Source organism: Leuresthes tenuis, unplaced genomic scaffold (genome assembly GCF_036924035.1).
Source record: "Leuresthes tenuis unplaced genomic scaffold, fLeuTen1.0.hap1 SCAF_20, whole genome shotgun sequence".
Classification (NCBI taxonomy): domain Eukaryota; kingdom Metazoa; phylum Chordata; class Actinopteri; order Atheriniformes; family Atherinopsidae; genus Leuresthes; species Leuresthes tenuis.
Genome location: NW_027325374.1, coordinates 19,060,105 through 19,081,729, shown reverse-complemented (window position 1 = coordinate 19,081,729; position 21,625 = coordinate 19,060,105). Strand labels below are relative to the sequence as shown.

General features: G+C 41.1%; 1 protein-coding gene across 1 annotated transcript in view; it reads right to left on the bottom strand.

The window, feature by feature from the left end:
• The window catches only part of LOC140278227 (zinc transporter ZIP11-like), a 139,957-nt gene that overhangs the window by 99,367 nt on the left and 18,965 nt on the right, over positions 1-21,625 (bottom strand). Inside the window, exon 4 of the mRNA XM_072373181.1 lies at positions 11,112-11,270. Within this exon, the coding sequence (XP_072229282.1) occupies positions 11,112-11,270 (159 nt within the window). The remainder of the gene's footprint in view (positions 1-11,111; positions 11,271-21,625) is intronic.

Here is a 21,625-nt window from a genome sequence, read left to right as displayed (position 1 = left end):
ACTCCTCATTTTGATCTGGCCAATTATGACATATAAAATGTAATGACAAACACATTAAACTGTAAATTGTCGAATGGAACGATTGTCATCATAACCAAAAGAATCCAACAATGATATGAGAAAACAAGGCAACAGCAGAGATTATTTTACTGGCTCGAAACGGCCATCAAGGCGTTTGTTCAAACGAAAGACACAGGGCTTTTTTCCTGAAGAATTTCTTAAATTTCTCACAGTGGGTACCTTGCATCATATAAATCATCAAGACACTTAATAAAAAAAATTTAAAAAGAGAGAAGATAAAAAAAGACGTATCATGCAAAATGTATTATACTTACTTGTTAAGCAAGTATAATACATTTCGTGTGTTATACATGGATGTTTCCCAATCCATTCTCTGTTTCTATGCAACGCCGACTAAATTTCACTAACGCAGATGCACAGAAATAAAAGGGTGCAAGTGCTGAAAGCAGTTCCAACTACCTCGCTGATTACAAGAAGGTACGAGTCCTGGACTACCACTGGGCCCACCCTTGTTAAATATGCACATCCTCAATACTGTAAGGCTTTGTGGAGAACAGAGCTCATAAAACTGCATATGCCACATTATCAAAGCCCACTTTGGTCTAATAGCAAGTCAGACACATCAGCCATTCACCTAACTGCAGTGTCTGTTTTCATTCTTATCTATCACAGTGTATGACTCCCAGTGTCTGTCTTTTGACGGTCTGATAGGACACAGGAGAGCCTGTCAGCGCTGTCTTTGTGGGAAAGAACAAGTTTATTAAAAACCCAGGCGGTGATCCCTATATGACTCCCTTCAGGTCAAGGGTTGTCAGCGTTACTTGGAACAACTCCTTCAGTTAAAATATTGCTTTTCCAAGTGTCTCTTGAAGCTGTTCTTACAGTTTTCTTACAGAAGCAAAACAGAGCGAGCCGCCCCCCTAAAGGTAGACAACTCAAAAGACATAAAACATTAAGCATTTGATAGTAAAGAACCAGATTCAGCTGTGTTTTACTCATTACTTCACAGAACCACATGTGCCGCTGCTTGGTGCTTGTTCTCTTAGCATGTTCCTTTCATCGGAACATTTTCTATTTTTTTTTTTTTTTTGTTTACTGCACAGGTAGAGATGTTGCTGTTCGTTAGTTATTTCCACGGCTGTTGTGACCACCGCGGTGCTTTCCAAATCGGATTTGTGCGCTCCTGCTGTGTTTGCTATGTCTGTCATGAATTTTGCTTTGTTTTGTTTGGAGGTTTCACTTCTACTGCTTTGACTGTTTACTTTGGATTCATAGCAATGATGTCCAAATGCAAATGCCGCACTAGGAGGGAATTAACACACCCCTTGCCTGCTTAAATAGTGAATTTGGATGGATGCAGAAATATCTCTCCTGAGACATTGCTGTGACCTTTCTGTGCTACTTTTACTAACAGACTAATAGAGTCTCCATACAACGAGAGGATTGACTTAATGTCTGCAAATACATTTCATTCCTTCCAAAAAACAACTTCACAGTAATCTCACACATAAAGAGATTGTTAGGTTTTTATACCCAACTTAAAATAACAATCTGACTCATACAGACTCGTACTTTTTTGCCTGAAACAATTGCTAGTGATAAAAAAAAAAAAAGATGGAAAGGGTATTCTAAATGTTCCACCAATAATGCTTACTTTAATAAGTGGCACAGTAGTGTAATGTGAGCAAGCAATTAGCTGATTTCCATAATATGTCATTCTGTATTCAAATCAATGTAATAAAGTCAGCTTAGTCGAGTGTGTGGCGCTCCTCGAAAGATGTGGCATTCGGTGAGAGAAATAACATCACGAGGAGTCTCTGACACCGAGAGACCCTGTTTGATGGCAGACAGGGAAGGGAAGCATGTTTTTCTGGCCCTGATCCTGGCTTCACAGATGGCTGTAACCTGCAGTGACACTTCTTAATCCATGAGATAAGCCTTGTGTCTATTTCTGTATAGCACCAAAGGGCACTCAACTAAACACATATGAACCCTTTTCATATATGACAGATCCATCCAAGTTATCTGCTGTGGCATCCCAGACATATTCTTTAATGGTCCCTAACATTGCAACTGGATCCAAATGTTACTTGGATAGGTAATTAGTTTCCCAATTTTTGGACTGAGAAAAATTCTCGTCATTCTTCTCAATCACAACAGTTGCCAATTTAGTGACGTTGTTGCTAATATATCAACTTTTCAGACAAGTTCAGCCTGTTAGAGGCCAAAAAGGATTTGCATTATAACTCAGACTGAGGAAGAAACCTGGTCATGGCTTGATTTCATCTGAGTGAAACATGTAATCGACGATGCTCTGCAACTAACATTTATGAAAGCCTGATAGATTCAGGTAATTTCATAAGTTTATCCTAATAAAATACTGTCTGGTGACCATGAAGAGATCCCTTGGCACCATCCTCAGATCAAAGATGAAACTATTATTCGCTTCCCTGTACTTAATGCTTCTTTGACTTTATGGCTGTTAGAGGACTCGGTCGGTATCACATAAAACAAAATCATTTTGTTGAACTGACTGGAACTGCTCGTTTTGTGGAGGAGACCGTCTCTGTGATACGGAGTATGGATTTCATTGCCCTGACTTGGTCAGTAAAACTAATAGGTTGCAAAGTTAAAAAGAAATTGCTCAAAGCTCTGTTGGTACAATCCCAATTACAAGAAAAGTTGGGACACTGTATAAAATGTTAATAAATAGGAAGCGTAGAACAGAAAGAAATTCTTTGAAATTCTCATAAAATCTCTCTCATAAAATCATGTAATGTTGAAAGTGAGACATTTTACTATTTCATGACAAATATGACCTCATCTCAAATTGGATGGCAGCCACATGTCTCAAAAGAGTTGGGACTGGGTCATGTTTCCCAGCTGGACCATAGGGAGAGAAATGTTATCTCATTGTTGTCTAATGTAGGATTCTAGTAGCTCAACAGGTTTGGGTCTTCTTTGTCATCTTTTTTGCTTCATGATGCGTCAAATGTGGGTTGGTGAAAGGTCGGCACTGCGGGAAGGTCCGTCCAGCACCTGGACGCTTCTACTGCGAAGTCATGTTGTGGCAGATGCAGTCTGCAAATTTAGCATCGTCTTGCTGAAATATGCAAAGGCTTCCCCTGGATGGGAGCTGGTGTTGCTCTACAGCCTGTACAAGTTGCCTGTTCCACATACACTAATGAAACAACACCAGAGATACAGGCTTCTGAACTGAGCGCTGATAACAAGCTCGACGGTTTCTCTCCCCGTTGGTTTGGAGGATGTGAGGTTCATGTTTTCCAAAAAGTTTTTCAACTCTCTACGGTGCTCTTTTTATACCCAGTGATGTTACTGACCTGTTGCCAATTAACCTAATTCGTTGCAACATATTTCTCCAGCCGTAGCTTTTAGCAGCACTGCGTGCTTTTCTAGACTTTTGTTGCCCCATCCCAGCTTTTCTGAGATGTGTTGTTCATATAAGATGAGTTCATATTTTTTGTGAACTAGTAAAATTTCACCCTTTCAGATATGTTTCTTTTTGTTCTATTGTGAATAAAGTATCACTTTACGAGATTTGATGCCAACTTTATTTGGAGTTGAGGCGGCATTTTACAGTACAAGTATCCTAGTTACTCAGTCTTAGTGGTGAAGAACTCCGGGTTACCAGCTATTGCCCAGACACAGTAAACACTGAAGATGTCATGTGTTTGCTGTGCTTTTGGTCATTGTTGCTGCTTTACCCTTGGCTAAGTGCCCCGTGTATACCGAGAACACGGAACACAAATCAAGTGATTTACTGTACATCATGATGCAATGCTCCTGCCACAGGCTGCCAGAACTTCCCTTTCCTCTGATGACTACATGTTGTTATGGCGATGGTCGGAGGGATGGGAGACAGAAGATAATAGGGTGAAAGGTGTGCGGAGACATCTGAGTCACGACGAATACATGCAGCACAAATTTCACACATATCATGTGAAGAGCACAAGTCAGAGTTTCAACAGTAAGTGCAAATGGAAGAGTGGAGCCGTCTGCCCTACCTGTCAGTCCTCCTCCTGTGCACTTTGCCACCCCTGATCCCAAATATTCTCTTCTAATATCATCTGTCCTCTCACAGGTTTCAAACAAGGGACAAATGAAAGGCTGAAATGACTGATATCCTTTTTAAGTTTTCTCCAGCTACCTCAGCTTCCTCCTCAAGTCTGAAAATATGCATGTTTGGTTAACCATTGATTCTAAACCGACAGCAGGTGCGAGCGGGGTTTCTACAGGGTGCCCTTTTGTATCAAAATAATAAAAAAATATAAACGTATCTTGAATTTCTGTCACCAAGGGGGACTGAATATTTCTTTCAAAGATACAGCAATTTTCACAGTAGTGCGAAACCCTACTAGAGTACAGCTACGCATCTTTCTTGGCAGGTTTATGAGCTGAATGAAGAGCATGATAATGTTAAAGGGCATAAGACAGAAGCCAGAACAAGGCAAAAGTTCAGTGCAACTATTGTGATTAACATGCCATGTTGCTTAACATTAAAAAAAAAAAAAAAAAAAAACACGTGTTGGTGTGCAAATGGCACAGGTGTCAAGAAAAAAAGAGCTTGGCTCAGGATATAATGAAATGTAAAAACATCTGATTTACATTCCACAGCACGTTGCAAAGCAGCACATATAATGTGAGCTCTTTGGTTCGCTCTCACCGCGGAGGAACAATTAGTCTGTTGGGTGCTCATCGTTAGATTGCAGCCGTTTCTGGCGCTAAAAACAAGACATTTAGAGCAGAGAAAAAGTACCATGAAATGAAGAGAAAATAAATAAATCACAAAAGCAGAAATGCTGAAGACAAATTGGTTTCGGGACATTTGCGATGATATACAAACTCCACCTCCTTTTTGTTTTTCTTTTTCTTTAAAACAGAAACTAATTGCTCACCAATTACTTTGCAGGTGTGGAGACTGATTGCTTTCAGTATTCCTGCTCGGGCTTTGTTCTGGAAGAAATAACCACCCACTGACAGGAGCTGGCTTCAGAATGGAAAGAAAAGTTCCAAATTAATTTTTGCTTTTGTAAGTCACCTAAATTGGCCTTTCCCGACCTTTAGATTCTCTTTTTCAGGAAGGGCACAATACTGAGATGTGTGGGAAGTAAAATGGAAATAGTGGAGGAGTGGTGATAAAAATGTCTTACTGGAACAGAGTCACACAGTAACTTGGTTACCTGATTCCATCACCCAGCTTAAAGGCTCTCCCGGCTTCTTCCTACTCTTTACCAACCTCGGCACCTCTCCCTCTCTCATCCTCCCCCTTACTCCATCTGTTGCCTTATCGCCCTCGTCCTTCTCTCCCTGTCAACCTCAGCTCCCACTCTCTGTCCATCTTGTCCTTCCACCATCGTTCTTCTCATTCAGCCTCAGTGTTTGCCGAGGAGCCCGTAAAAGTGGTACCAGCAGCTGTCCAAACACTGATGGCCCCCCACAGTGTGTGCGGGGGGCCATCAGTCCCCCTCCACGCCTCATTCTTACCACCACCGTGTTCCCAGTTGATTTTGAGCTATCTATTATCACAGCCCAGCGTTTCCACTACTGTCACCATGGCACCAGGGAAAGAAAGGGCAGGAGAAAAAGGACAACAGAGGAGCGGTGGAATATTTTGTGAAATGAAAATAAAAGAAGGCTGTAGGGTGCTGAGGAGGAACCAGGAGAGAGGGGCATGAGGCAGAAATGAAAGGAGCGTGGAAGATAAAATGGCATAAATGATGTGATGTGGCAAGAAAACAGGAGTCAAGGAGGATGTGTAGCATAAGCCAGCAAGCATTCATCTCCAGCTTTAAACAGAGCACAAATATAAGTGCCTTTGAAAAAGTACATTCACGCATAGTTTTTAGAAATGTTTCAGAAATGCATAGATCAAATGTGAATAAAAAAGGAGAAGATTTCAGGAGTATAACTTTGGATTCAGCAAACAAGAAGGAGGGAAGAGAAGAGCAATCTGCTGGAAAAATGTCCCACGCAGCAGCTTCGAGAGTAATACCTTGTGATGAAGAGCTGTAAGATGGTAGATGTCTGAAACGTGACATGAAGCCTGAGCTCATTCACATGGAAAACACAAACAAAAATGCACAGCCACACCTGAGCCAACAGGCAGTCCTACGTCTCACTCCCAGTTTGTCCCATACAGCCTCGGTCAGGATATGTTAACATTCCAACTGTACACACAGAGCACCTTTTAAAACCAGATTTCAATGATCCGGGTACATGTTGGGCAAAGGCGTATTTCAGGGGATAGTTTGGGTTTCTCTGAAGGGGACAGTTGAGTGACAGTTGTGAGTAGACAGTACCTTATCTGCAGCAGGCAGCGCTCAGAGCACTCTCTGTTTGGAGCACTCCTAAAGGGGGAGCCAAGCTAGCCGCCACTAAAAGAATAAATCAAACCTCAAAAGTTTCATGGCAGTTTGCGAACAGAACATGAGAACATACAAGAAGAAAGCAAGAGATAATCGTGATTGCCACAAAACAGCAGTTATTTCACAGCCTTGAAATGAGAGTAGGTTGCGGTCACATAAGACATATCAGACAGTGTGGTATACGAGTGAAGTGCTTTCCAGCTGTGAAGCCTTTTACTCCTGAGCCCTTAAAGTAAGGCTTTAAAATCTGCTGAAATGAGGCCCATTTTGAACACAATTGGATGGCAGGCCTATACTCTGGAAGTGTAACTTGTTTGCCCATCACTGCTGATAGGGATCGCCTTCACTCTACTACCAATAGAGGGTTGGTACTCCATGGAAGCATAGAGGACAGGAAGGTCATGCATCTAATGAGCGCTTACTTAGGTGAGAGGACAGGAAGAAACAAAAGTTAGATCCTCACAGGCTAAACTGACATTAGCTGCTGCTGAGACTTTTTCTCCTGTATGTGTTTAGTGGGAAATATGTATTATTGTCACCAGCAAGACCGCGACATTTAGCCACTGTGGCTGATATTCATTTCCTGGGAAAAACCAATAACTTCTTTTCTCATTCCTGTCTTAATCCTAATGCTTAAATAAATGCCAGGTTAATGATGATTATTTTACACTGTGCTCTATAACGAGCCCTGCATGGGATTTTTTCTTTTCTTAATTCAATTCCTGCTGGATTTGCAGACCGTGACCAGTCGCTCCCACACATTCTGACGTTTTATACAATCGTTCCATTGATTTTTTTTTGGCTTTTACCAAATGTTCGGTGTGTTTAACATGTTTTTGTCGGATAAATAGTAAAGCTTACCCATGTACCTAACACTGGCTGTAAATATGGACAGTGGATTCTGGCCAGAGAATCAGACCGTTTAGGTTTTCTTAATTTGAATGTTGATCCTTTGACAGCCATTAAGAATATATGTGCATGTCACAAACAAAGACACCGTGATAGCAATTATCTGGGCAAAATGATCTCAACACGAGCACATGCACTGACCATCATAGCACCTTACTGTGTTAATTAGCCAACAAAAGCACAGCTATTTATGGAAACAAGATGCAGAGGTGATAAAGGAAGGCCCCAAACAATTAGTATGTACATAATTAGGTTTAATGACACCCTGGCAGAGTAGAAGCACAAAGTTACAATTAGAAAGAAGTATAAGTGTCGCAAGTAGCACAGAAAAAAGAAAGAGATGTAAGGTAATGCATCTGCAAAAACAACATCTAACACGCACACCAAAACAAGGACAGACATTGCAACAACCTCTTTTTATCATCCTTAGTCCCTCTAACAGACCCACTAAGCTTCAAAGTTTGCACTGGAATGTCCTGCTTTAATCTTTCTATCACCTTCATTTGTTCATTCCTGTTTTTTGACCACCTATTCTGACCCATGGCAGCGACTGCTTCTGTGAGACCCGGGTGTCAGAACCTGAGGGATCCCATTGCTAACGCAGCCCTCGACCACACTGCCGCTTTTTTCTTTCCGTTTCTCGCATGTTGCATCTCATCTGCAGTGAGCTTACTTGATAACATGCTGCTCTTTTTTTAATCTGGTCTGATGATGAAGTCATAGTTCCTGTAAGAATGTTGCTTGGGGCGATCCCTGATACTCTGCCAACAAAACTGAAATAAAGAAATTAAATGAGGATTAAATCAAACGATAAAAAAACCACTTTATAAATGCTAAAGGGAAATTATCATGTTTTCCTCTCTGAACTCTAAGCAGTTGTAGAGTATGGCTATTGCTGCTGGTAGGAATTCCCTCCTGTACGTTTGCAGCATTCTTCTTTGACAATCAGTTCTCCAGATCTGGCCCAGAGTCAGCTTTGTTCATCAGTTTGTTCAGTTTCTTTGAGTCATTGGCTCTGATGCTGCTGCAACACAGGTATCTGCAGAGCACACTGCACTCTCCACCACAGATTTTTTGAAGATATGCAACATCTTGGTGCAGCTTCCTCAGTAAGTACAGCCTGTTCTGTCCGCTCAGTGTTCACTTTCCAGTCTCCTCTGTTGTTGAGATTTAGCTCTCACGTAACTGCAGTCATCCACCTCTTCCTCCACTATGGAAACAGTGTTAGGCTCTCCTTCTTGAGTTTGCTCTCTTCTCACTTTTTTCTGTACCTCGGCTCTCTCTTCTCTCTTCTTTTTCAGCTGTTTTTTAACAACTCTTTTAACTTTCCATCTCCCTCCCTGAAGGCTTTCCTCTTCATTTTTCAGCAGCATTTTCAGGTAACAGTGGTCCGGGGGTTTGTTATTGGGGAAAAACATCACTATCCCTGTGGGAATAGTACTCTTCCCACAGAAGTTAATGTAGTCTGTCACACACTCACGCATGGCATTAATGTCACTTCCATGTGGGGCTCACTGAGTGCAGTCTCGTCTGTGGCCTCAAAATATCTCAGCAGGTCTTCTCCATCCTTCTGAGACCACTTTATAAAAGTCCATATGATCACAGGAGGCAGGATGGGCAGAGGAGCTTGCATAGAATAAATCCAACTTTTTATTTCATCTGGTGGAGCAATTGACGAGCTGTTTAATGGTGTAAGGTGCCACAGGGAGATAAACAAGGTTGAAATCTCCAGAAATTGCCATAAACACAGTAGTCAGTTGTGTTTGTAGCCTGGCAACTACAGAGTTCTTGATGTCACAGAGAGTGTTGGTGTAAGTAAACAAACAAAAAAAAGATTTGAAATCCTAATCTCAACCTATACAACAGGAGAGAAGGCTGTCAGAATGAGCTCAACTGCCAAATTCAACCCAGCAGTTACTCAGGTCCCAAGAAACAAAGATGCAAAATTTGCGGTAGATCGGATTAGGGTGAGATGGGGATAAATGGGACAGAAGATAATAGGGTGAAAAACATAACTGTGATAAATTCAAGCTGCCGTTACATGCATATTAACATGCTCCATCCGCAAAAAGTGGACTTAATAGTCTGTGTCTCAATCCCTTAAAATGTTCTCCTGTCACACTGCATTCCTTGGTAACGCCAAACTGAGTTTTTGATCTCCAATTAAGAAAAGCGGCTTAATAAGTCCAATTTCCTTGATGGTAACTTGGGGAAGGTTTTTCCAACAGTAAAATTGGTCCCAAATTGAAAGGCTACATTTAAGAATGTGTGTGTGTGTGTGTGAATGACGGCAATATCGTATATATTATAATACATATATAATAATAATAATAATACATATATATATACATAATAATACATATATATATATATATATAATACATATATAATATACATATATATATAATACCTCATAAGTAATTCGTGTCATTGCTGCTGTCCTGGTGTGATTGCAGGTGCTTAAGGCAACAGCTGTTTTCTCCAGCTGTATCGACACATTTCTGTCATTCTCAGTCCATGTATCTTCATCTCTGTTGTGTTAAATTCAAATCAGATGAAGGCATGTTTCAATGAAAATGATCACAGTGTTGAAGCTAGCATTTATAAGGGAGAGGTCCTATTCGGACAGTAAATATGTGCAGTGACACACTGAGAGCGTCTGACGTCCCAGAGAAAGAATCATCATCATGTGAACAGTTCGGAAACAGTTTTCTTCTTTTTCGCGATTACTCTGATCTAATGTTGATCTTCAGTTAAGTGGAAGTCATTCAGTTGTTTTTTTTCTATTATTTTCATTTTTTGAAGAGGGGTTATGCAGGTTACAAATGAGAAATGAGAAGGCAACAGTTAGAGCACTCCCAACGCTAACAGGAGAGCTAAGCTAACAGCTACGCCATGAGAAGATCAAATTTTTCCTTTTGAGCGATGCTGTAATATGGAATTCCACACTGCTTCACTTCGGCATCAGACAGCGCCGTGGACCGGGTCCGTATAACAATCTCTGTAGCGACGACACACGAACAGCAAGCAAACTGTGCCACTTGCACCGATCTTAAAGAAAATACAGCGACACAGACAGAGAGCCAAAGCCACATATTCTGAAAGAAAGACTAAATACAAGGTCAGACAAAGACTTCAAAATGATCCTCCGAGTGGAAAAAAGGTTTTTTGAGGCTATAGCACAATCCTGGAGGCATGCGCACATAGATCCATCTAAAACACTTTGCTACGGGATGCGTTCGATCTCAGAAACTAACTTCTTTTCCCCTTTTAAACGCCTTCATTAATCAAAAGATATTTTGTGACCACTTTTTAACATCTTCTCTGAAAATGATTTCTGAGCTTTTAAAAAAAAAAAAAAAAAAAAAAAGTATGTAATTCTCGAAAAAAGAGAAACCGACTTTAATAGGAAGCTTCTAATTTGACTGAAAAGACTGTGGTGGTGGTGTGTGTGTCGTTTGTCTCTGTGTGGCCCTGTGATGGACTGGCGGCCTGTCCAGGGTGTACCCCGCCTCTCGCCTGATGACCGCTGGGATAGGCTCCAGCCCCCCCCCCCCCCCCCCCCCCCCCCCGTGACCCGACCGACGGATTAAGCGGGTATAGAAAATGAATGGATGGATGGATGGAAGACTGTGGTGGTTTTATGAGAATGAGTGGCGTCTCCATCCATCCAACCATACATTTAAACTGCATTTTATAAAACTCTTCACCATCTTGCTGAAATCACAAACAAGGTCATTCTTCTGTTTTTCTGCCAATACGCAGAACTCTATGGTATGTGTGAGAGTTCCTTACCAGCAGGGGCAAGGCCAGGTCAGCGAAGTAAACAAAAGCTGCTCCGAGTGTGAACCCCACGGCCACAGGCATGAAAGCAAATGAGCCGTACTTCCCGGAATCCTCCGCCATGTTGATTGCCGGCGCCAGCAACGACCAATAGGAAGCGGCCAGCATTACCTGAGATGCACAGGAAACAGAGAGACAGGCAAAGGTAAGAAAAGCGATAAATATTAGATGGTCGCTGGTCCAAACATACAGGAAGCTGTTGCGGTTAGAGCTAAAGTCTAACAGACTTTAACAGTGCAGGTGTTTTACAGATGTATTAACTGATATGCCTTCAGACAGAAAGATATGCCATTATTAATCATCATTACAAGAAGCAAGACATGTATTTGAAGGGATTCCTTTGAAAAGAAAAAATACAAATTAATACATAGGTGCAAGATTTTCACTACTCGCTAATTATGCCCAAAAGTGTTCACACGAAACAATATTATTACAAGATTCATGAGGAAATCACCAAATGAATCCGTTATCATATCATGTTCCATCTTACATTACATTACAAGTTAATCTATGACAACATATGTATTATAAAATCAATATTTAATATGTTTATTGGTAATATTGGTATATATCACAAAATCCTCTAGCTGCCTAAAGATGTGTTGATATTTAAGATCCTATTGTTAAGATCCTGTATAAGGTAAGCAGTTAACGAGTAATATCTAGAGAAGTGCTCGAAAACCAAGGTAGCAGTTAGTGGCGGTTTGAGACAAAAGCAAATCAAATGAATAGCTGATCTAAATGACAAAAAGGTTTGATGTGTTTGTACGGTTATTTCCAACTTTTTTAACATCCTTTAAGGGTCACACCTACTGCACGATGCAAAAACAAGCAAGAAGGGTGAGAATCAATTTGTCAAAGGAGCAAAAACAAATTCAGGGTAGAGAAGGTCCAAAATAAGAATAAACATTTAGAGCGGCTGTTTCCAGATGAAAGCTGCTAATGAAGAACTTCCATCTTTGGAGTGGTCAAAGTAGCTTGTTATGTACTCAAAAGGTAATTCAGCCCACTAATATGGATTAAACACTTTGACTTTGACAGCAGGTGGACTGCGTTGCCATCTCCCACTTGACTTGCGTGCTACTATGGGAGATGTTTCTTTGTCTGCAAGTGTTCGATGTATTTGATTCCCCCTTAAGTCATTTATCCTGAAAGTCTAAGAGCTGTCAAAGTCCAAACAGACAGAGAGCAGTTTTGAATCTCTGTGATTAAAATGCTTTTCAGAGCTTTGTTGTGAACTCTGTTGCCTCCATTGACCTCCATTCATATGTTGCTCCATGCCATTTTTTCAGCCAATTTCGACTCTTGCTCCTTCTCTCAGAGCAGCAACCTGACAAAAGAAAGGAGGAAATTGAAGCATACTGTTAGGTAGCAGCAGGCTTTCAGTTTAGCATAACGACACAAAAGCTGATTGCAACTTGTTTAGTTTGGCTCAGAATGGAACTGTAGGAGCAAAGAAAAACTTTATTCCTGTCTGATTTGTGTCAAATTGTCAAAGCTTGGCAGCAACCAAATTCTCACCGTGATTCTACGCCCCTAAAGATCCGACACCTTCAAGGGTGCTGCCATCCTGTTTTCATCTCCCTTTTCTGGCCCCTCCTCAAACAGTCTTTTATCCATTTACTGAGATGTCATTCGCTGCCACTTTCAAGCCTGTACCCCCATGAAATGTAATACTAGTCATCTGAAAATGAGAGCATATCCTCTTTTAAGTCAAAGGTTCAATGTGTCAGGAAATTAAAAAAAATTGTCTTTACCAGGTCTATAATCAAGAGCACCAAATGAATGAATAGTTTGGAGGCGTTAGATGTTGGTCTCGTCTGTCCGGAGGACATTGTTCCAAAAGTCTCTTCTGATGCAACGTTGCAAACCGAAGCTGTGCGGCCATGTTCTTTTTAGAGAGAAGAGGCTTTCTCCTGCAACCCTTCCAAACAAGCCATACTTGTTCAGTCTCTTTCTGATTGTGCTGTCATGAACTTTAACATTTAACATGCTAATTGAGGCCTGTAGAGTCTGAGATGTAATTTCTCGGATTACTGCACGCTCTGACCTTAGGTGAACTTGCAGGGATGTCCACTACCAGGAAGGCTGACAACGGTCGTGAATGTTTTTCCACCGGTGGACAACCATTGTCACTCTGGAATGATGGACTTATAACCCTTCCCAGATCAATGGGCACCAACGATTGCTTCTTTTTGTTCAACAAATAATAAGAGTGTAATGGTTCATGTGGGGTTGTTTATATGAGGTTATATTTACCATAATATTTTATTCTATTATGTCCTGAAACTTAAAAAATATAACTTTTCATTAAGTAATCGCTGTGATGGACTGGCGACCTGTCCAGGGTGTATCGTGCCCCTTGCCCGATGACAGCTGGGATAGGCTCCCTTTTTTTTTTTTTTTATAACAGTGTCGGTATAAAGACAAACATTCTAGAATCTGTTGTTGTGCGAGTCAAGCAAAATGGACATAAACAGCCATCGTATGTGATGTAAGGCCATCAGAAAAGGATTAGATATGGATTTTTACCCATCATACATACAACTATTTGAGGGAACCACTGGTTAGGAAGGCCCATTTTGTAGCCTAATGGTCACAAAGTTGACCCCCACTCCATGCTGTTCCTCTTCAATTTGTTTTCTATCATAGCAGACAGCTTCACCTCAGCGTAATGTGTTGGCCTAACACATTATCATTGCTGTGCATGCTTGTGTGTTAACTGGGAAACTTGCTACTTGAACCTCAGACCACACAGGTGGCATAAGCCTGAACACACAGAAAAAGCGGTTTTATTTTTCCCACTCTGGCTCTCTTCACATCCACTTTCCGCCGTCTGACAATCAAAGGCGCACTTCTGCAATCTGGGGAACCTTGAGATGAGGTGAGGAAATATCTACATTCAATAATCGACAATTTAACACACCGTTGTTGAAGATGCTAAACCTTCAGGGTGTGCAAACCAGCTACAGGATTGTTTAACCGATTAAATTTCCCATTACTACTGTCAGATGCACACACAGAGATATGTTCGGATGACTACAGATAGAGCCATAAAGAAAGAGGTTGGAGCTCGTAGATTTAGATGGAATTCAGCTTATGGACTTTGCAGTTACTTATTTATTCATTCATCTTCACTATCAGGGAAACTGACACCTCCTTATTTACACTCAACTTGTCTTACAAACGTGTCTCAGACAGCTCACTGCTTTATTATTTGAAAAGTGTAATTTCACGTATGACTGTAAAGCAGGAAGAGAAGGAGCCTGCCTAACATCTGAAAACAACTTCAAGCAGATCAGAGTGGCAGGGTGGAGTAAGACCCTTCAGACATTTGTATGCCAGAGGGAGAATTCTAAAAATCAATCCTATAGCACACAGAAAGCTAAAGAAGAGCACGCAGAATTGGTGAAATATGCTCACGCCTGTGCGCTCCGGTTAAAGGGCGAGCCGTCGCATTCTGGACAAGCTGGAGGCGTGAAAGGGAAGCCTGGCTAACCCCATCATAAAGACCATTGTAGGAAGTCTTGCCATGTCAGAACTCGTCTTAATTGGAAGAAACTTTTCCGTACAACGGCGCTCATTTGCTTGTTAAATCTAAAGTCAAAGTCCATAAGAACTCCTAAAATTCTAACAGTGCTCGTGTGAGGGCACAAAAACAAGGAAAGAAATGGACTCATCAGACAGGCCTGCACATACTGCCAAAGTGGAGCGCACCATAATCAAAAGCCTGTTGCACAAGCAATGGAAAGGCAAACCAAAGATTGTAATTTCCTTATTTGTTCCACCCCCATACAAGTAGCGGTTGCGCGGTGGTTAGCATTTCATCTCACAGCAACAGACCTCGGCAGCAACCTTCCTGTGTGAAGTTTGAACGTTCTCCCCGTGCATGCTCAGGCATCTCTCTGGTGTCCTCCCACCGCCCAAAGACGAGCATGTTAGGTTAACAGGTGATTAACTGGTCCTGAATAGACCATATGAGCAACGCTTGTTCGTCTCCGTGTTGGCAATCAGTCCCGCCACTCGTTCCAATCACAGCTGGGATAGAATCCAGACTCCCCGCGATGCTGGCCGACGGGACAGCACAAATGATAGTGAGAGCAAACAAAATGAAATACCTTTAATAAATAATATATAGCTTAAAAAGCCAGAGAGGGGGAGGTAACGTGGCATCACTTCACCTCACAGAGAACACATGCATTCATTTGTGTGATCTGTGACAGCAGAGGGCAGAAAGAGACACAATGTCCAATTCAACTGACAATAGCCTCATCTGAAACTTATCCTGATGGCTGCTATTTCAAAAAGACATAAGTGGAGACAGACGTATATAGATAGAAATCTGATTTAAATCTTAGATCTGCAAAAATTCACCCGAGTCAAAAAGGGTGGAAAAATAAATCCTCTCTACTTTTTCTGCAAATTTATTTCCAATTATCCTTTTTGTTTTCCCCTTCCTATTATCGGCCTAAACTTTCTGTTCCATCTCCCTCTATGCCTGCTCTTTGATTTGCCGCAGCTAAAACACAGGTCAATTTCACAGGCTCTACGCTCACTCATTAAGCCTGAATTAAACAGTCCCTCAAGGCTACTGGAAAACCTGTCAAACACTGATGCTAGCACCCAATTACCAGTTTCCCTTTATGCCTTTCCTTGCCAAACATAAAGCTTTTTGTATTTCAGACATTATACAAGGTACATATAAAAGGTAGAGCTGGCATTCATCTGGATGCATGTCAGGAGGCATGGTGAAATTTTGCAGATGGACTCTCCTTCCACTGCCTTCGACCCAAACATGTGTTCCACTGTACATTTATTCAAACGCATTATAATGAAAAGCAGAAACCTTTTAATGCATCTTTTTTGTCATGCTAGAGATGATACCAGATAATGTGTGGATTCGTCAGCCCATTTTGGACAAGGCTGAAATATCTCAGCAAGTGTTTGCCCCGGAGAGGGTTGTCAGGCATTACGAGAACGTGTCTAAAATCTAAAATCATTTGGATCTTATAAGAAACAAGAGTTTGCAGAGCGTCGATGAGCGCTGTCATAGCACAACTGATCAGAACACTCGCCTTTTGGGATGCCAGCGTGAATCCCTGGATGCTAACACAGTTAACACGAGCTTGACACACAAGATAAACACACGGCCAGTTGAAGACCACAACTAAAACGCAGCTCGGCAAGGCCAAAGGTAATTAAAGCAACTTTTTTTTTTTAAACAATCTTAAAATGTGGCTCAGAGTGACAGCTTTGCTATACTATAAAAACTATAAAAGAAAACATTCATAGCATTAAATAGTGCAATTTTTCAAAGCACATGGCATGTGTGAGATAAGGACATTTTGCCCCACAGTGTTCGTGGCCTTGTGCGCCACATGTGACGATATTAGATGCCAAGAGCAAAAGCTGATGTCACCGATGAGTATCTGCTCATAAACAAGCAACAAGCTTGTTACAGGCTGTAGACCCAAGCTTGACATCAGTTTAGTACAGTTATGTTTCCACATCCTTGTTTCATTTTCATTTTATTCGGCGTGTTGACAGCTGATGTCAACAGCCTCCATCTGTGCTGATTGGTGACGCCAAGGGGTCCTGGCAAAACAGGGGAATGTGACACTGCTGGAGGCAGAGCGGGCTGGACTACATCAGAGAAACAAACACCACCAAATGCACTCAAAAAGCCATCAAATTTTAAACATATACACGTATATATATATATATATCAACTCCATCCATAAATCAGACACCCCCTCGTTATCTCCGTGGCTCTGGGCATGAAATTTGCATACTGCTGCGATAAGTGAGGAACGTATGGAGGAACCACAGAAAGAGGAGGAGGCGAAAATGAATATTGCAACACCAGAAAGTTGATCAGTGGCAATCAGGAAGCAGACAGCTTTCATTCCTTTTACACAGCAGTGGGTTTGGAGCTGGTTCTCCAGTGTGCCAGTCAGTGGCTGCCCGCAGGCTGTGCCTTGTCTCTCTTTGGAAACAGAATGAATTGATCAAGTCTCTTGAGTGTATCAGGTCCAACTGTATATCCATGGCTGCTGAGAAAAGGGTCACTTTCAAAACACCTCTCATCAAATGAAGCAGTAGAAAGGAAATCTGTGTTTCCCCAGATACTTGATAAACCTGCCAAGTGTATATTTGAAACATTGTTTCATCTGTTGCAAAATGCCATCCCAATTACCAGCAGGGTATTTTCCAATGTGTGGTCTGTGATCTCTTGCAAAACACAGCGGCACTTTTTTCTATTTTTCACCTAGTGAATCATTTTAAGACAGGAGAAAAGAAAGACAACCCAAAGTAGTTCAATCGTTGCTCTCATTATTAATGCCTCTCATCGAGACACAATGGGGCGCTTTGGTCCTGCAATACTTCGAAGCAATCACCTGAATGCAGCACAATCAATGCCGTAATCAGCGTAATCTGCTGAGTGGGAGATTCTATGTGAGCGATACGAGTCAGGCTCAGTAAATAACAATGCCTTATTTAGACGTCTTATAATTAACTTAAGTTAAGTTCTAAACGCAATGTTCAGTAAAAGTGATGGCAAATAGAGCTTTATCACAGAATTTTAATGAAATCTCTGGTGCATGTTCTATATGGCAGGGATGAAATCTTTAAATCATTCATTCAAACTGGCCAAACTAGATTTTTGTCTTTCTGAAAGCCAGTTTAGCCACAGCAGCTTTCTTTCCAGGTCGCCACAACCCCGACTCAACAGAGACACCCCCAGAGCTCTGACTATTCTATCTCTTTCTCCGCTGAATTCTTCAACTCTTCAACTCTCCAAAGATCAGATTATAATCTTCAAAGAGAGATGACAGAGCGTTAGCACGAGTGGTAAATCTCAGATAAACTGAAAGCTTCTTCCGCACACACAGACTGAGCAGCAAAGACTCGACATTCACGCGAAATCGGACCATCTCCAACTCTGTCTTCCAGAAGTGAGAACAGCGTTGAAGAGGCGAGAGGAGAGAGATGTCTCTTAAAGACGGGTTGGGCATTAGCATTAGAACCACACTGTATCATCAACACTGGCAACCGTGCTGTACATGTACTGTTTTAATTTGTTCCTTAAAGTTGGTTTTGTGATCATGTCTAAATAGTAAGGTTCATTTCAGCTGGGTTAATGTTAGCTGTAATCTAACATGCAAGCTAATCCATCCTCCAGCCACCCACAAATGTTTGAATTGGCTAATCAACCTGAGCTAGACACATAGAAAAAACAACTTCATCTAGCTTCATGTTGTGCGTGTGCCGCAGCTTGCAGATGCTACCAAACCTGCAGGCCCAACAGGCCGTCCTTCGTCTAGAATTTCTGTTCTGTCACGAGACCTCACCTGGTACAGCTGCCATTTTGTTTTGTAGTTCCTTTTAGTTTCTCCTCTCTCGCACACACACTGATGGCTGCCTTTTTGTTGTTGTATTTGCTTGTATATTTTGTACATAATGTGGGAGAATGCAGGTGCAACTGATTGATAATCGCTGAGCTTAACTTTAGAAATATATATACATGTACTGTGATAGCTGCTGTTTGCGTAGGTCCCTGCTCGGACTCAGCCTTCACTGTTGCGTCGTATCTGTCCTAGATTGAGAGCATTATCAGCACATGGGTCTGTGACAATACCGTACCCATTATATATGAAGAGTAGGGCTGTAGTGATACACTAATCTCACGATACGATACGATACACGGCATTCAGCGATACGATACGATTTTATATGATTTGATTCAATACGATTTAATACACATCATTTTCTGAAAGATTTTAAAGGGACAGTGTGATTTGACATGAATCGTCGCTGATTGGACTGGTGATCTGTCCTTTGAACCGGAAAAATGGAAACAAACAAACATGTCACATGTCTATGTTAAGTCTTGTTTTGTGTCTTTTTAACCACTGATGCAAACCAATTTTCCCCCTGTTGGACAATAAATGTTTGAACTTAAACTTTTTGAGTAGGTAATCGCTTCAGACAACCAAATATAAGCTTAACTTAATTTTTTTTCCCTTTAATGGGTACTTACATTAGAGCAATGGGGCACAATGAGCAAATTTTTCTAAACAATACAATATTAGCTCATTTTCATCTCCTTGAAAACAGAAAACTTACATGTATTGTGCCTCAGTTCGACATACTGTGAGCTATATGACACAATTACTGTAAAAGTACATGCTGAATTGAGCTTCATCGAACTCGCAGCTGAGTGCTGTCAATCCGCTGTGTGGACCCAGTAATGTAGGTGATTCATTGCCTATTAAACGCTTAAATTCTTCTGGTCTCTCTAAAAAAAAAAAACAGGCTATTTTTTTTTGCCTGCAGCAGATAGTGTCTCATCTAATCACGGTCTTTGTATGGCAAATCTAGATAGTTTGACTGATCTGATTAACATGAATTAGGTTGATTGCTGCCACATAGAAGACCTATTTTAAAAAGTAAACATTAAAAGCACCTTGAGGCATGCGCACCCTTCACATATAAAAGGGCAAAACAGATGGTATCATCAAATTTTTAATCTTGCCATCTATACTATTTTACACTCTATGTACCAGTATCTTTCCAGATGTAGATTCAACTTTACTGAACATGAGAGGGGCGCTGCATAGACAGTTCTCTTATCATGGGTCTCATTTAAAGGGCCTGCATTGCCACATCAGGGAAGAATCCCCCACAGAAGAGAAAGCGCTTCTCTCTAGTTTTCCCTCTGAACATTGCATGTTCCCTCCTGAGATTATTGTCAATTCTATCCATCCAGCCTCTGTTGTTTCAAGAGCTACTAATGTTAGAGCAATCCACTTTGTCCCACGTCACTGCTCTCTTCCAACCTTAATCAGACACATTTCTCGGTTCCTGCATTCATCTATCATTATCTCTCAGCTAATCTTCTTTCATTTTGTGCTTCAACCATGATGGAGCCATTGTCTTTAACAGGACTCATTCTCTTTTTTTTTCTAGTACATAGTCATCGAGGGAAAATTTCACAGTGCTGGATATTTAGCTGTTTTCCACAGTAATTGCACAGTAAAACTATGGTACATGCATAGAATAAGAACTGGTTTCAGAGCAGTCTGACAGTCGATCACATTGGAACAGGGGCTTGACAGCGGCTTGATTTTCATAGTCATTTTTCTACCAATGCGCAACAACATACAAAAAGTCTACACGCTATATTGAGACGATTCTTGCCAGTTTTGAAAAGGACTTGATGACATCCCAGATGAGGTCAAAAATTCTTAGAGATTAAAGCACATCCTGAAGAAGAGCTCTCTGCCGCAGTTGTTGTTTGTTTCATTCCTCAGGGTTTGTTTCCAGTTCGGACATCTATTTCTACCACAAGAAACCTGCGGAGATAATACACAGCTTACAACAATTTTCCTCAAACCAATCAATGAAAACGCCTCCGATTCCCATTTCTTTTGGGGCTTTTCAAAAGATCTTTTCAGGTTTGCTTCACGAGTGAATAGAACCCCAGATATCTGTACGCTTAAAAGGAGAGCGATTGACTGCAACAAACAAAGCTGTAATAATTTGTCAGTTGAGTCACAACATTTACCTTTAAATCACAAATGAACATCTGCATTCCTCTGCCCAACCCCAGTGCTTCAATGGTAAAGAAAATAGAAGTTCTCAACAGAGAACAGGCGTTTTGATCTTCTAATCTTTTCATTGACTGATTCCTTTTTTCTTCTCTCTCTCTAAAGATTTGACCAAGCAATTTGGACCATAATAGTAAATAACAGTACAAAAATCGTTTTGTTTTGGGTTTTTTTTTTAACTGAAAATGCAACAGTAAGTTCTTAGTAAAACAAACTTTTACTTTGTGACCCTGCACTGGGTTAGAGTTCCCTCTCCGCAGTCTAAAAATAGTCTTCCAGCTTACCCAACTGAAGTATTGGTACAGATGAAATTCAACTGAAAGGGAGTTATTTCATATCTTCCACCAGATTGCTAGAATCCTTTTTCCCATTTCCAAACATCTCAAAATAACTGGCCTCACATAACTCAACAGCTTTCTTTTTCTCCCTCGCAACCCTTCAACTTAAAATGCGTGGATGTGTCAAATTGTGAAATCCTCTATCCCTGACTGCCGAAAAACTGCTGGTGATCCAGCGCCAGCAATTCCAGGCTTTTCCAGGTAATGGTTTTACTTATTTCATAGCTGACACCGGTGGTAGAAAGAGGAGGTTGCTGGCTCTGTGTGCTCTCCTTAGCTTTAATTTTAGCTGCTGTACATTGGGACTTTTGGCTTTTCCTGACTCATACAAAGCCAGGCAACAAAAAGTGGATCGAGTTTTTTACACAGTGGTATTTGCACTCCAGAAAGGTTTGCCAAGTGATAACTTGTTCAGTTAACATTGAAAATATAAATGTTTTTCTTTCAATATAAAGGAAGTACTTCTGTTGTGTCGAATTAATTCGTTTCCATTAGGTGAACAAATCCAATTCGGGTT